Raw genomic sequence first — 17,062 nt, 5'->3', positions numbered from 1 at the left:
AAATATCTCCCTATTCAATTCCAGAGAATACTCCGATTGATTCTATCACCTTGGGTTTAATTTCCCCTGATGAGCAAATCCTTGTGGCCAATGTGGATGGGAAACTCTGATTGGTCAGCATAAGTCATATGTCATTCTCAAGGGCAGGGGGTGGGGGACAGAACACCAGGGTGACAGTCCATTACTATGACAAGGAGATGGAGGAAACTTCTTATAAAGAATCAGAAGGAGGAAGGATAAAACATGCTGGGCACACACACCCTGTGTATCATATTAGGCTACAAGGCATGTGGGCTGTGAGTGGGAAATGTGAATGGGGAGCAAAAGGGGAGGATTTGCTCCAGATACTGACATGCTAGCATAGAATATTGTCCTGTATGTTCCTTCCCAAATGTGGAAGTCTCTGGTCTGTATCATTCTCTGCAGCTGAAGAACTGTTTACTCTGCAGATCCCAGGGCAGCCTGCATAGCTTGGCATTTAATGGCCACTTGAGAAGACTCATATGATACCAGAGTGTGAATTATGGGGTGTGCTGACTATGAAGGCAACACAAAGAATGGAAAGCTTTCTGATCCTTTCTGTGTCTATTCCCAACGACCTTCTCTATCATTTTTGAATTAACACCCCGTGATTACAAAGTTAACTAAATTGGAAGGATTGGACATTTCTTTGTTATCATTTTGGACTGGAATCTCAAAGTTGCAAAAGACCTTCGCAGTCATCTAGCATAGCGGTCAGCAAATTGGCTCATGGGTCAAATCACCCTCCACCTTTATTCTTGTAAATAAATTTTGATCGGTACACAGCCCTACCCATTTACACATTGCCTGTGGCTGCTTTCATGCCACAGAGACTGTGTGGCTTGCAAAACCCTTTACAGGAAAGGTTTGCCAGTCCCTGGACTAATGTGGCATGTTCCCTGCTTAATCAGAATTGCCCTCTCCAACATTCATTTCACACCTGACTCATGCCAACAACCAAAAGAGATAATACATGGAAAATGCTTGAAAAGGGTCTTACATGTAATAAAGTGCTCCCTAAATGTTAGCTTAAAAAATCCTGTGTTACCAGTATATATTACTCTTCTTTGCCAGTGGAATGATCAAGCAGCGACTATATCATAACAATACCATGTGTTGGTTATTTTGTATCTTTAAAAGGAGTTTTCCCAATATGGTACTTTCAAATATATTTCATTACTTATCACTATTAATTATTATTATTTTCCATGTGCCAGGCACCATGCTAAGCATCTCACATATATTCTCTCACTTAAACTTCACATATTGTCCCCATCTTGAGAGGAACCTGAAGTTGGGGGGTCTGGTATAAAGCAAGTCTCTAAAGGCGGCACAGCTAATAAGGGTCAAGCTAGAATTTGGACCCAGGCAGTCTGATTCTATAGCTCAGCTTCTTATCAAATACACAGTATAGGCTTCTCAGTTTGGTCAGTAATCTAATTTTCAAAGTACCAGTTTTCACAGTCCCAGAAATTGGAGTATACAGCAAGCTCACCCATGGGTATAGGTGCCGAAATGCACAGTGGGGCTGCAGGAGCACTGGGAGCTCATTCTCCTTGCATCCCCACTCTCCCTCTCATCCACTCACAACTGCACTGCTGCGCCAGGCCTGCACTCTCACTGCCTCCAGGCTCTCTGATGCATCAGGTGTGTGTTGCTGGGGAGATCTTCCTGAATAATGCACAGCTCTGGGCAGGTCATTACTGGGCTCCAAACCTCTCCTGACTCCTCATTGGGTATAGACTGTAACAAATACTGTTTAGTATGGCATCTGACACTCTCAAAGATCTGATCCTCACCAACTCCCAGCCTTTTCTCACTGTCCACCTACCCATATTCTACAGCATATACAAAATGGGACTTCCTAACAGTTTCCAATGAGCTTTCTGTCTTTATTTTGGTTTCCATTCCAGTTCCCAGACAAAGGCCCAGGACTCAGGAGTTGTGCATTAGGGTGTGTGAAATGCCTGCCTAGGAATGAGTAAGCCCATCTGGACTGTTCCTTCTTTTCCTTCAGCCCTACCCAACATAAGTTTGTTCCCTGTCCCAAGGACCAGGTTGAATGGAACCTTCTCCGAAAACATTCCCAGGCCTTCCAGAGGAATTTGGCCTGTCTTCTTCTGTACTCTTCCCTTCCCTGTCAGCACCTGCCATGGTTTCCCTCACATCACAGCCATGCATGCTGGTATCTGCCCTTCCAAGGATGCTGACAGAAGCAGTGTGAGGTCCGGTTCTCTGTCCTGTGCATTGCTGATTCCATGGTGCCAGGAATGCGGAAAGTCACTGTCTCATGGGGTGAAGATTTGTTCCACTGCCTGAGCGAATGAGTGAATAGTGCTGGGACATCCAACAGCAAGACCAGCCATCCCAGCAAGACCACACCACTGTGTGGTCTCTGTCACAGTAAAAATAGAGAAAGATGGTAAAAAGGAGGAGCAGCGAGGAGGGAAAGGAGTCCTCAGGGTCAGACCAACACGGTTTAAATATCTGCTCCTCTGCTTCCTAGCTCATGTGACTTTATTCAGGCAAATTACTTTTGAACCTCATTTTCTTTTATGTAAAATAAGGATATTAAAGTACTCCTCCTTAAATGAATCCATCCACATATTCACTCAAGGCACCATCGCTTTTCTTAACTTTGAGATTTGGAGCCAACTATCTCTTCTCTGGTCCTCAATTTCTTTCTTTGTAAAATGAGAATCATGTCAGTGTCCTCTTTATAAGACTTTTGTGAAGCATAAGTGGGCTCATTAATGTGGCCAATAAGTGCTCTTTTAAGTGATCATCATTCTACATCAAACACCATGTCGAGTGTGCAGGACTCAGCAGTGAACAAAACAGACAGGGTTTGTTACACAACCATCATGTGACTTATAGTCAAAGAGGATGACAGATAGAAAATGAGCTAATGAACAAAATCACTGACTGTGGTAAGCTCTGTGAAGAATGGTGAGAGCAATTGTAACATGGGGGACATTCCTTAGACACAGAATTCAAGGAAGGCCCATGTAGGATTGTTGTAAGGATTAAATCAAATAATAAATGTAAAATATTTGCACTCCTGCCGCAGTTGGAAAAGAGTCTCTTGATTAGGAGGAGGAGGAGGAGAAAACATTAGTCTGAGGCTAAGGAATTTCTGATGGGGACTGGGCTTCTCTTTGTTCCTGAAATGCTGCCTCTCAGGTTCCTTCTCCCTATGTGTAACAGGCCCAGGCTCTGTCTCTGCCAGTTGAAAGGGGGATTTATAGTCACCTGAGGTTCCCGCACCATATAATTCTGACATCACAGGCAATTCTCCTTCAAGAACAACTCATACTGACTGTGAAAATATCTAATTTTATGATTGCTTTAGACCATCACCAAACAGGCAGGGATGGGATCCCTGGGCTGTTTCCCCATATCTTGAAACGCAGGAATAGACCTCAGGCTGCCCCTGCTCCTGCACACTGAGCATGGCTTGCAGCGGGAAGATTGGCACTTGATAGAGTGTGCTTCAGGTGCTTAAAATAGATCAACTGTGTCATTAGACTATTGCAAAGCAGTTGCTTCGTTGGCCCTGCTGGTCTGGTGAGGGCAAGAGATAACAGCCCATGGAGAAAGACCTGTGCTTTGCACAAAATTAAGCGGATGCAAGGAAGAAGTTTGGGAATGATAGAGGCAGTAGAGAGTAGAATTCTGCTGTGTGAGAAGGTGGGGCTGTAGCACAGGCACACAAGCAGCCACCACAGCCCCTGGGAGCAGCAGGGCAGCATGTGGAAACTGTATGTACCCCTTGACTGGCGGGCAACACCCTTAGAAAAAAGGCCTAAGGGATGTTTAGGGAGCCAGGCAAAACCTAATCTGAAATCGTTGAGGGACCATCCATACTCTCAGGCTGACACAAAACCAACATGTAGAGCTGCCTGGTGTCTTCCTGCTGTTCCTTCAACCTCCTCTCCCTAGCATGTTTCAAGTCCTTCTACCGTCTGGTCACTCTTTCCTGGGAATGTACCTGTTGATTACTGTCCTCCCTCAACATAATGCTTCAAACAGAGCCTGATCAGGATCTGCAGAACGGGGCTGTCACCTCCTCCTGTCCATATGGCCTGACATCACATTTTTCCAGTAGACCACACTGCTCAGTTGCCTCTTTCTGAACTTGAGACCAGCTCTTGCTCTCCTGACCTCTTCCTCCAACAGCTGCCATGCCTGATGTAGGAGACATTAGGGAGTGATGGCAGTTGAGGAGGGGAAGAGTTTAAGTCATGTTTGGGAGGTAGAAATGACCACATGTGACGACAGATGGAACACGAGAGAGAGGAGGAAAGAGAAGTGTCCCAGAAAACTGCTTTCTAATCACTAACTTGTGAATGGGTAGACAGAGGTTCTATCAATCAACTGGGACAAAGAGCAAAGGTAGGCTTTTTGTTTTTATTTTTTAAGAGAGTATGTTTATTAAATTTTAGGTTGAATTTGAAGTGCCTTGGGAATATTCCAGTAGACATCTTGGCAGATGATCACAGAGATGACCCTAGAGTTTAGGAAAGACATCTTTATGTGTCTTTATCCTAGGGCTTAGTAGAGAGAGTGGGCTTTTCATGAATGCATTAATTCATCAATTATCTTTTGAGTACCTACTATGTGCCAGACACTGTGCTTTGTTTCCTGTGAATTATTTGCTACCTTGATTTCTTCCAGAGGAATGAGGAAGAATCTGCCCTTTTGGCATTATCTACCTTCTCAAGCACGAGGACTCTATAATGACAGAGGAAAGGTTGTGAGTAGCTACACGGAATCATTGTTGCGGCCTTTCAGCAGTTACCCCTTAGCTGGGTGTCTTACCCTAACTCACCTAACCCATACAGATCTCATGCTGTTGACTGGATGTTCTCAACTGGACCAGGCATTCTCTGGAATAGTTCAGCCTCCTCAGATGCTCTCTTTTGGGTTAGAAAAGGTACCCAGAGCTGGGATCTGTTGTCCAGAATCACCCTCCTTAGTTCTGTGTCCTACTCTCTTTACTAGGTTCCCTGAAAACATAACTGACCTCCAGGAGGTAGGGGCAGGACATTGTTTGCCCTGGTATCTGCCTAACTGTATCCAACAGGATATGATGTCACTCTCTGGGAATGGGTCAGTTGAGGGAATAAGGACATGTAGCAGGGTTTTGTTCATTACATGAGGACTTTAATAGCATAGGAATGTTAATCAATTGCTAACTCCACACAGGACTTTCTCCCATAATCATTAACAGATGTGCAGCAGCTTCCGCAGCTCTGTGTGAAGAATCAATTCTATATATTTGATAATTTATGGATCATCTACTGGACTACAGTAGCAAGGTGACATAAAAATATTAAGTTGGCCAGATGCGGTTGCTCATGCCTGTAATCCCAGCACTTTGGGAGGCCACGGCAGGCAGATCATGAGGTCAGGAGTTCAAGGCAAGCCTGGCCAACCTGGTGAAACCCCATCTCTATTAAAAATACAAAAAATTAGCCAGGCATGGTGGTACCCACCCGTCGTCCCAGCTTCTCAGGAGGCTGAGGCAGGAGAATCACTTGAACCTGGGAGGTGGAGGTTGCTGTGAGCTGAGATTGCACCACTGCACTCCAGCCTGGATGACAGAGCCAGATATCACCATAAAAAAATTAAGCTGTCACTGCATAATTTAACAGAAAGTGATGGCAGTTGTGGTAAGCCAGAGACCAAGTATATGCCCCATCCAAAGCAGGCAATTGCTGTTAGGAAGAAAAACTGGGTCAGGGTTGCAAAATCTTTCGATTTTGTCTTGTTTTTAAGAGAAGCCAGAAATCCAATTTTGATTTCCCAATTTCCCGTTATTGGCAAATAATTCAAATTCACTAAAAACCTGGCATAGGGCAAATAAGACGTGTCCCTTTACATTGGCCACCAGAAGGCACATTTTGCCCATCTGTGTGACCCATGACAGTAAAGGCCGTGCTGGTTCTATTTACTGCTGTGTCTCCAGCATTATGCTTGGTGCAGAGCTGGTGTCCAGTAAATACTGGATGAATGAACAAATGAATAATCCGATTTGTATTCCCTGTGTTGGACAGGCCCAGGAACTAGGAAGATTGGAAACCAGCATCATGACTACATTCACTTACACTATTGAAAACCACAGTTGTGAGAAATGACCTGGCCGCAGGTGTGGGTGGAAAGTGTGGCAAACTGACTGTAGACATACTAAGTTACTGGGGTCTTCCCATGTGGGGACCTCCTACGTGTGAGCACTTCCCTTCAGGTTCTCAGGAAGAGAGGGTCCATCTCCGTGGGTCAGGGATAGCAAAATGAGGGTTTAAACATCAAGACTAGATAGATAACCTTAATGATGCTGGCATTTAGTAACCAACTGTCAGCATCCCATTCTAGCATGGAGAGTGACTAACATTCAGGGAAACCAAACCATTAGAAGATCTCCTTGAGGAGTCATTTCCTTAACAAACACTACCTGACGGATTGATTTGTGTTCCTCCAAACTCATATTCAAGGCTCTGATCCTCAGTACCTCAGAATATGACTGTATTTGGCAATAGAGTCTTTACAGAGGTAATCCATTTAAAATGAGACCATGAGAGTGGGTCCTAATCCAATGTGACTGGTATCCTTCTGGAAGGGGGAATCTGGACACAGAGATACACATGGAAAAGGTGATGTGAAAAGACACAGGGAGAGGGCGTCCATCTCCAAGCCAAGGAGAGAGGCCTCAAGTAGACATTTGTCTCGTAGCTTTCAGAAGGAACCCTACTAACACCTTCGCTTTGGACTTCTAGCCACCAGAGCTATAAGACAATACACTTCTGTCGTTTAAGCCACCCGATTCGTAGCACTTTGGTGCAGTAGCCCCAGCAAACTAATATATACTATTTATTTTTAAATTTTATAAACCTTTGCTATGTGCCATGCACTGTTTTAAGGAATTCACAACTAACTTATTTATCCTTTATAACTCCTCTGTGAGAGAGGCACTATTATTATCCTCCTTGTAATTATTAGAGACGAGGAAATGAGGCACAGAGAAGGTAGTGACTTGCCTAAGGACACACAGAAAGTACAAGCAGGGCTAGAATTTGAACCCAGCAACCTAGCTTCAGTCTGTGCCCTTAAGAACTGCAAAAGAAGAATTTATCTGGCAAAATACCCAGAAAGTCCAAGGTGTGCACACACTTCTGGTTGTTTTCTGTACTTTTACAATGGCTTCTGCCTAAAGTTGGGTAATAGCCAGTTGTTGACCATTTACCAGAGCAGATGCTATCTCAGCAAGATAAAGCTTTTGCCAGATAGGAAAGCTGGAGTTCAGAATTGATATCATTTCCTTTACGCAATCCAAGTGCTCTTGAAATCACATTGTGATTTTCTGAGATGTGTTATATTCATTTTGGATGATTTTAAAATTGTTCCTTACATTATTCTTCTAACCCCTCCTTGGCCTCAAGTAATCATTTGTCAACAATTGCTTCATTCATTTGGGAAGCACTATTTTAAAACAATCTCCATCCATGTAGAGTAAATAATCGCTTCTACTTTATCTGTTTTGCAGATGTAGAATTTCTAGAGAGGGCATCCTGCTGTGTTCTTGTGTGTACAAAATCCTGTTCTTAAGGGATCCTTAGATTTCTTGATCCAGGCATCAGCATTAGCAGAGGAAGGTCATCACGCTCGTGTGCTGGGTGTCTTCCATTCTGAACTCCCTCACCTCTCCAGATCTGTTCTGCCGGCTTCCCTACTCTCGATTGTGCCCTGGGAAGCTGCAGACCTGTATGGACCTATCAAATGCCTTCCTTCCCCTCTGGCTTCTGATTGGACTTGACCAGTGAAGAGTACTCATAGGAGATATGAGGAAGAGAGAAGAGCAGGGTCAGGATATTTATCCTCCTGGATCTTTTCTTGGAACTAGGCTGGTTGCCTTCCTGAGGCCACAGCCCTCACCCCACAGTTCCAGCCCTCACCCCATAGCCAGTTGGGTCTCTGGGTCTGGCCCAGGGCAGTCGTGGTAGCAGTGGGTCATGGGCCACAGTTACCAGGCTTCTAGTACTAGGCCATGCTTGCTGCTTCTTGTTTGTTTCTTAATGTCCTTCTCACACTCTTGTGAAGAGTCCTTCCATTTAACTCCTCTCAAACTGCCAATCTGTTCTCTGCAAGACCCTACCTAATAGAATCCTCTTTGCCTTATAAAACAATCAGGGGCTAGGCCATGCAGTTTTTATTTTCTAACGGATCTTTCCCCTTATTTCTAGTTTTACAACCACCCAAATTTTGGCCCTCAGACATTTTCTGAACTAGGGAAATTAGGATCCTAACTTTCTGCCTTCCCCTTTACAACCTATGCCAGGCTAATAAGCTTTCTATAGGCTTCCCGAGAGCTTTGATGTTCCTATATAGAAAATCCAGCACCTACTGTAATGCCAGAAGAGCAGGCTAATTTTTAATCAGAGGATTTGGTTTTAATGACATCATCTGTCCAGAACTTTGCTTTACTCAACTCCATTGAGTAAAAAGTTGCCAACTCAACTTCAGACTCAAATCCATTCACTGAGACCCAATCCCTGTGAGTTTCTAATGTGATTTCACTTAATCCTCACAAGCACCCCACACCTTGGCATTTATTGCTCACATTTCACACATGATAAAATTCAATTCAGAGGCATGATCTATTCTGTCCAAGACCACAGAGAGAGTACATGAAAGATCTTGAGTTTGAACTCAAGAATCCATACCCCGAAGCTCAGGTTCTTGCTGTCCCAGTATGGTACCTACTTATTCCATGACATCTTTGTGGGAGTTATATGACCCTTCAATACTCTATCCAACAGAACAAAGTCTATCTGAAAAAAGTAATTTGTTAGCATACCAATCCACGAATGAAGGGGCTAGAGGCAGGAGGAAGCCTATAAAATGAGTTGGAACAGTACATGGTACCATTGTTCTTGGTGCACTTGATGCTCTGGAGGGTGAGGAGGCCAGCCTTGGTGAAGTGTGAAGTGTGGGGGTGGGCAGAGGGGCTGCTGCTAGTGGGGAAAGTGCTGTCTGGGCAGAAGGAACCATGCATGCAAAGTGGACAGGAGCAAGCCCATAGAGGGAATGGGAGAAAGCACATGTGACCAGGACACTGAGAACTGTGCACTGTAGACAAGATGGGGCTGGTCAGCAAGGCCAGGAGCAGCCCACATGGGCCTCTATAGGCTTTCTGAGGAGTTTCCTTTCTCATCCTAGGAGCATGGGAGCCTTGCTTTAAGCAGTTTGATACAGAGTGGGGATGTGGCAGATGACTGAAGGGCCTGGTGTGGATGAAGGGAATCAGTCAGAGGCTGCCCCAGTAGATCAGAAGACAAATGAGAGATCCCTGGAATAGGTTGGGAGTTCACAAGGGAAGGAAAGGCTGGATGTTGGATCCACCCTACAGAAGCCAAAGTGGCAGTGATTGGCCAATTTCCCTCCTTTCCTCGGAAGTCCTTCACCAAAGCGAGTGTACTGACTCAGTATGAGCCCAGGCCTTCCCGAGCCTTGGGTGTCCTGCTCACATATTTGGTGTCTATTTTTTCCTGAAGGAATCCTCCCTCACTCTGAGGACCGGGCCCCACCTGCTGTGCTCTACCCATGTCTGCCCACTACCTCACTCCAGTATCTCCAAAATTACCCCTTTCTTAATGTTCAGCTAGATTTCAGAAGGAAGGATTCTGATGAATCTAAAATTCACACTAAAGAGTCACTGACTAAGCATTCTCTTGTTTTTATAATCTAAGAAATATTTTCTATTAGTAAAAAAATTTGCAAAATGTTTATAAAATGTCTCATAATCCCATTTAATCCTTAAAAAATTCATACTTCAGGTATGCTTCTCAATTCATGAGAATGATGTGACTGAAATCTTAGCGGTCGAGTGATCTGCTTGCTAATGTCATACAGTCCACAATAACAGCCACAATGATGCCTACAGTGATCATGACAGTGTGACCACCCATCACTGACATGATGCCAGTTGTGCCCATAGCCAAGGTACCACACTCTGCATAGTACATAAAACATTAACATTTGGTTTCCATTCCCAGCTGAGATATGCCTCATCATTTCCATTTTTGCAAATGTGACAACCATACTGAAGACCACACATCAAATACATAAAAAAATGAGAACTGGAACCTGGAACCATCTGATTCCAGGGCCTGCACTCTATCAACACTTATCACTGCTCAAGACAATAGCCCTGTGCTCCTCTTCTCCAGCTGAAATAATTAGGAATTTCTTATATGGATGACCCTTGAACAACATAGGTTCAAATTGTGTAGGTCCACTTATACACAGGTCTTTTTCAACTAAAGGCAGATTGAAAATACAGTATCTAGACAAATTAAAAAAAGAAAATGACAGGCCAATATCCCTGATGAACATAGATGCAAAAATCCTCAACAAAACACTATCAAATCAAATCCAGCAGCATATCAAAAAGTTAATTCACCAGGATCAAGTTGGCTTTATTCTTGGGATGCAAGGTTGGTTCAATATATGCAAATCAATAAATGTGATTAACCACATAAACAGAATTAAAAACAAAACCATATGATTATCTCAATAGGAGTGGAAAAGCTTTTGATAAAATCCAACACCCCTCATGACAAAAACTCTGCGACTCCAGTGAAGCTTCAGGTTACAAAATTAATGTACAAAAATTAGTAGCATTTCCATACACCTATAACACTCAAGCTGACAGCCAAATCAAGAACATGATCCCATTTACAATAGACACACACACACACACACACACACACACACACACAGAAAGAGAGAGAGAAAACCTAGGAACATATCTAACCAAGGAGGTGAAAGATCTCTACAAGGAGAACGACAAAACACCACTGAGATAAATTATAGATGACACAAACAAGTGAGAAAACATTTCATGCTCATGGATTGGAAGAATCAATATCATTAAAATGGCCATACTGCCCAAAGCAATTTATAGATTCAATGCCATTCTTATCAAGCTAGCAACATCATTTTTTACAGAATCAGAAAAAACGATTCTAAAATTCATATGGACTCACAAAAGGGCTCAAATTATCAAAACAATCATAAGCAAAAAGAACAAAAGCCAGCGGCACCATATTATCTGACTTCAAACTATACCCTAAGGCTACAGTAACCAAAACAGCATGGTACCAGTACAAAAACAGACATATAGACCAATGGAATGGAATAGAGAACCCAGAAATAAAGCCACATACCTACAGCCATCTGATTTTTGACAAAGCTGACAAAAATTAAGCAATGGAGAAAAGATTCCCTATTCAATAAATGGTACTGGGATAGCTGGCTAGCCACATGCAGAAAAATGAAACTGGACCCCTACTTTTCATCATATACAAAGATTAACTAAAGATGGATTAAAGATTTAAATGTAAGACCTCAAACTGTAAGAATTCTAGGAGAAAACGTAGGGAACACCATTCTGGACATTGGCATTATGACATTGGCCAAGAACTTATGACTAAGTCCTTGAAAGCAATTGCAACAAAAACAAAAATTGACAACTGGGACCTACTTAAACTAAAGAGCTTCTGGGCTGGGCACGGTGGCTTACACCTATAATCCCAGCACTTTGGGAGGCCGAGGCGGGTGGATCATGGGGTCATGAGATCGAGACCATCCTGGTCAACATGGTGAAACCCCATCTCTACTAAACATACAAAAAATTAGCCGAGCATGGTGGCGCGTGCCTGTAATCCCAGCTACTCGGAGGCTGAGGCAGGAGAATTGCTTGAATCCAGGAGGCAGAGGTTGCAGTGAGCCAAGATTGTGCCATTGCACTCCAGCCTGGGTAACAAGAGCGAAACTCCACCTCAAAAAATAAAAAAAAAAAAAAAAAAAAAAAAAAGAGCTTCTGCACAGCAAAAGACAGACACTATCAACAGAGTAAACAGACAACTTACAGAATGAAAGAAAATATTTGCAAACTACATATCCAACAAAGGACCAATATCTAGAATCTATAAGGAACTTAAACAATTCAACAAGCAAAAGCAAAAACAAAACAAAAAACCATTAAAAAGTAAGCACAAGACATGAACAGACACTTTTTAAAAGAAGACATAGAAGTGGGCTGGGTGCAGTGGCTCATGCCTGTAATCCCAGAACTTTGGGACGCTGAAGCATTTGAGATCACAAGTTTAAGATCAGCCTGGGCAACATGGCAGAACACTGTCTCTACCAAAATAAATATACAAAACTTAACCAGGCACGGTGGTACCCACCTGTGATCCTAGCTACTCAGGAAGCTGCGGTGGGAGTATCACTTGAGCTCGGGAGGCTGAGCTTGCAGTGTGCCATGATTGCACCACTGAACATCAGCCTGGGCAACAGAGCCAGACCTTATCTCAAAAAAAAAAAAAAAAAAAAAAAGAGACATACAAGTGGCCAAAAAAGTAAATTAGTTCAGCTACTATGAAAAGGAGTTTGGAGATTTCTCAAAGAACTTAAAACAGAAATACCATTTGACCTAGCAATCCCATTACTGGGTATATATCCAAAAGAAAATAAATCGTCCTGACAAAAAGACACACATACTTACAAGTTCATTACAGCACTATTTACAATAATAAAGATATGGAATCAACCTAGGTGTCTATCAACAGTAAACTGGGTAAAGAAAATGTAGTCCGTATACACCACGGAATACTATACACCCATAAAAAGAGCAAAATTCTGTCCTTTGCAGAAATGTGGATGCAGCTCCAGGGCATTATCCTAAGTAAATTAATTCAGGAACATAAAACCAAATACTGTACTTTGTCACTTATAAGTGGGAGCTAAACACTGAGTAGTCAGACATAAAGATGGCAACAACAGACACTGGGAACTACTAGACGGGGAAGGGAGGGAGGGGAGAAAGAGTTAAAAAAACTATTGGGTACTATGTTCTGTACCTGGGTCATAGAAGCAAGTGTATGTCAAAGCTCAGCATCATGCAATATACTCATGTAACAAAACCTGCACATGTACCTTTTGAATCTAAAATAAAAGTTGAAATTTAAAATAAAATACAGTATTTGCAGAATTTGAAACCTGCCTACACAGAGGGTTAACTCTTAGTATAAGCCGGTTCCACAGGGCCAGCTGCAGAACTTGAGTATGCACCACAGTTTTACCAAGCCCCACGTGTACAAAGGGATGACTGTAATCTCACGCTTTGCCTCTATTTCAGTGTTGACATTTGAACCATTGATTAGGAGTTGTACTCAGGGTCAAATGTGTTATATATCCAAGAAGCTTTCACAATCCAACTAACTGCATGACTTGAAGAAGCCACTGAGCATTAGCTACAATGTTTCTGAACACAGCTTCAAATTTTCGCCCACAAAACTGGTGAAATTTTACCAAATTTTACTGGCGCCGCTGATAAATACCCATCTCACAGGTTCGGTGGGACAGTCTGCTGAGCTCAATCAGGGGAGTGCTTAGCATGGTGGCTGGTAGAGAGTGAGGACTAAATTAATAAAAGTGAAAGAAAAACTAAGCAAGAGTTTCTATTAGGGACGATATCAGGCACGAGGATCAAGTTAAGAATTTCACACGTCAACTGGGAGCTTTTTTACTTAGTCGGATCACCCAAGGATCCCCTGCCATCACCCAAGGACCCCCTGCCAATGCCCTATCCTTATCATCTTATGACTCTGTTACTCCTTTTCTTCTGAGGTCTGATGTCTGTTCTCTGTACTTGAAGACTTTTGGGTTTGGGAGTTGATAGAGTTAAGCCCCCCAAAGCTCTGGGCTTGCTATATCCCCCAGGTGTCTGTTTAGAGAAGCACTTCCTCCTCGGGGGTACCTGGGGCTTCCAAAGCTCCTGAGCCATGCCCCTCTGTTCATTTTCCACTACTGCAAAATACACACACTCTCCCTGCTTAGAAAAAGTAGTGGCATTTTTGCCAGTCCTCATCTTCTGCCATATTCAACTCTATTGGTTATTTCTTCTTTCTTTTCTTTTAAAGAAGGATAGTCTGTGTTTCCTTCTTTCAGGAACACTCAGTATTGCTAATAGGATGGGAGTTCCTTAGCATTCCAGGGAGAGAAAAGGGCAGAGTCAGTTGCTTGTTTCTTGTCTTAGTTTCTTGAAAAATAGATGAGCCATCTTTTCTCTTCTGTCACTTAGTGGGAAAGGATTCTCATAAATACATTTTTTTCCCTAGAGATACTGAGAAGTGACAGACAACTCATATCTTTATTTGCGTGAAAACATGCAGATGCAAACATGTGACCCACTAGATAGGGGCTACAGGATTTTGCTCTTTTCCTGAGCCGGGTATGAAGCCAAAACACCATTCCAGCCTGTCAAAATCAAAAGGCAAAATTCTTTGGCTGTAAGAGGCAGAGGGAGTCCAGCCACATTCGCTTGCTTAGCATCAATATGTAATACACAAAGGAAGGCAGACGAGAGATGAGTCATACAAATACGTAGTAAATAAATATATTTCATTTTCATCTCAGTAGCTTTTGCTTTTTTTTTTTTTTTCTCTTTTCTATGCCATCAGTCTTGAAATGGAGGTGGGGGTGGGGTAGGGTATGTGAGGAAATAGTAGGCTTTAGCTGGATAGTTTCAAAATGGTCTGGATAGTTCTGGCCTTGCTGCTCAGCTCTAGCTTTTTAAGAAAAAACCTTGTAGATTCTTAGATTAGAAGGCTTTCTAATTCAACACCTCTCACTGTACAGATGAGCAGTCTGAGATGCAGAGAGGGGACTGACAACAAAGTCACAGACCCAGGGGAGTGACTGTGTGTAGGGATTCTCTGGTTCAACAGCCTCATGCGATGCTGGAATGACCTAGACAGGTTAAGCTGACAAGAGGGCAGGAGAGTGAGTCTGGAACCGAGACGTGCCCTCCCAGGTCACAGCACCTCTGCTGTGCCCACGGCTAAAGGGACTACACTGAAGAGAAACAGACTGTGCCTTCTCGTGTTTCGGACTGCATTCTCAGTAGCTGAGGCCCAACCTGGCAACAAAATATCTGGTCCTGGCTTTGCAGGCAGTTGTTGCCTCTGGCATGTTAGAGTGCTTGGCCAAAGGACTGTTCCTGTCCTCTTGTTCTCAAGGATAGCTAACCAGCCTGCAGGAATGCAGAAACCAGCCCTGGGCCCACCGGGCTGCAGGCACACGGGAGCTTTCACCATCTCCAGATCCAAAGGTGGCCTGGTGATGATTTGTTTATCAAACTGTCGATTCCCAGCCCACTGCCAGCCCACACCCACCTAATCCACCCATCTGCCCACAGGCCAGCCTCCCTGCTCTTGCCACCTCTGGGGCAGGCAGGGCCCTCCATGGTTTTCCAGATGTGTGCAGGGAGGTCTCCTCAGAGCCCCCACAGTCAGACAATGGCCACACACTGCTTCCTAGGCCTTCCCAGGCAGTGCTAGAAAGAGACAAGCAGCCTTCCCAGCAGAGGCAACCGGCGCCGCTGATAAAATATTGGCAAAACGATCACGAAAGGCAGAGTCATGAAGCTTTCCCTCTGCCAAGGAGAACAGAAAGCACCAAAAAGGAGCCTGAGGGTCATGTGTCCAGAGATGCCAGGCTTCCTTCCTCCTTCCAGGCGGCCCGAGCGCAGGATCCCGCACCTCCCGCCCCCACCCCTGTTCCCATGGCAAAGGAGAGGAGGATCCACTTACTGCTAGTGTTCATGGTGATGTCTCTGCACTGGGTCTTTCATTCAATACGGAGGCCCCGGCTGCTTTTTAAATCTTCCGTTCTTCGGACCTCACTCATCACCTGGGGGGTGAAAAGGCAGTCCAGTGCCAGCTCTGTATCCTCAGGTGCTCTCTCTCCCTCTGCTGTCCCTTCTCTCTCTGGGCTGTAGCCACTGGCCTTGAAGGCGCGTGGACTAATACGCGCAGGTGAGAGCGAGGAGGAGGAGGAGGAGGAGGAGAGGGCAGGACACCGGCGCCCCGGTCCTCCTGCTCCTCAGATCTGAACCCCGGGCAGAAGTGGGGTTGGCAGCGCCTGCTCGCGCGCACCCCGCACTATTCCTGCCCAGCGGCTCCGGAGCCCAAAGGGGGTGTGGACCACAGGGAGGCAGGGCGGGGGCAGCGCGTCCCCGCCCGGCCTCAGGGAGCAGCGACCCGCCCCGGAACCCACCTCTCGGCCAGTGTCGGGAGCCAGAGGCCCCTGCCCCGGCCCCTGCGACCGATTCATGAATCTTGGTCCTCTTCTGGGGTCTCGAATTCCAGGGCGAGCAATGCGAAATAGGAGAGCTCGACATCCATGATGCGGGCTCGCGGGTTGGCAGCGCGGGGGGCGCGGCCGCTCGCTGCTGCCACCTGCTGGACGCACCGGCGCGTATCCGAGGCCCCGCCCCGCCGGGCTTCTGCCTGGGCCCTGGGGTGCGATGGGGGATGGACGGGACCCTGTGTCCTGGGACCAACGAGAGGGTGCTTGAGCGCTTGTTTTCCCTCCCTTGATTCTGAGGTCTAAGGACTCGACAATGACAGGGAAAGAAACATCATTGGTGGTGGTGGTGGTGGTGGTGGGGGGGGCGTGAAGGAAAGCCTGGCTTTGCAGGAAGACAGTTTCCATCCGGCCTGCTGCTGGAAAGCTTGGTGCAGTCTAGGCTTGAGGCGATCACTACCGTCGCTGCCTCGTCTTCCTCAACTGTGAATGTGGCGTCCGGACAAGTGGATGAGACAATAAGGGGCTCCCCAGCCTCCCAGCCTGTGTCCCCTGTTCCCTCACTGATTCCCTTTATCCCCGATCACCGACTCATCATTAGAATTATTTATTACTCCTTTTCCCCACAAGAATGTTAGCTCCATGAATGATTGGGTCTGTCAGTAGGGTTCACCTACAGGGCCAGGCATGTAGTAGCTACCAATAAATATTTGTTGACAGAGCAACCCAGACATTTTCTGGGTTTAATATTACACAGCCCTAAGAGTAGACTGCCTAGGCACCCCACCCTGAAACACTTCCCCATCTGAGGAGAACAGCAGGTATGTGGTCTCACAGGTCCACGCCAGTTTCTGTATGGTCAACCAACTATTCCCCCAAGTTTTTTTTT

At 45.0% G+C, this 17,062-nt stretch overlaps 1 protein-coding gene across 2 annotated transcripts in view; it reads right to left on the bottom strand.

The window, feature by feature from the left end:
- The window catches only part of ABLIM3 (actin binding LIM protein family member 3), a 120,650-nt gene extending 104,358 nt beyond the window's left edge, over positions 1 to 16,292 (bottom strand). For both annotated transcript variants that reach the window (XM_002744352.5, XM_078362552.1), the window contains exons 1-2: positions 16,144 to 16,292; positions 15,678 to 15,777 (exon numbers count right to left, since the gene is read on the bottom strand). In XM_002744352.5, the coding sequence (XP_002744398.2) occupies positions 15,678 to 15,690 (13 nt within the window). In that variant the 5' untranslated portion in view covers positions 15,691 to 15,777; positions 16,144 to 16,292. The remainder of the gene's footprint in view (positions 1 to 15,677; positions 15,778 to 16,143) is intronic.
- Between the last annotated feature and the right edge of the window lie 770 nt (positions 16,293 to 17,062).

This window comes from Callithrix jacchus, chromosome 2 (assembly GCF_049354715.1).
Source record: "Callithrix jacchus isolate 240 chromosome 2, calJac240_pri, whole genome shotgun sequence".
Taxonomy (NCBI): domain Eukaryota; kingdom Metazoa; phylum Chordata; class Mammalia; order Primates; family Cebidae; genus Callithrix; species Callithrix jacchus.
The sequence above is the reverse complement of the archived record's forward strand: the minus strand, read 5'-3'. Positions and strand labels throughout refer to the sequence as shown.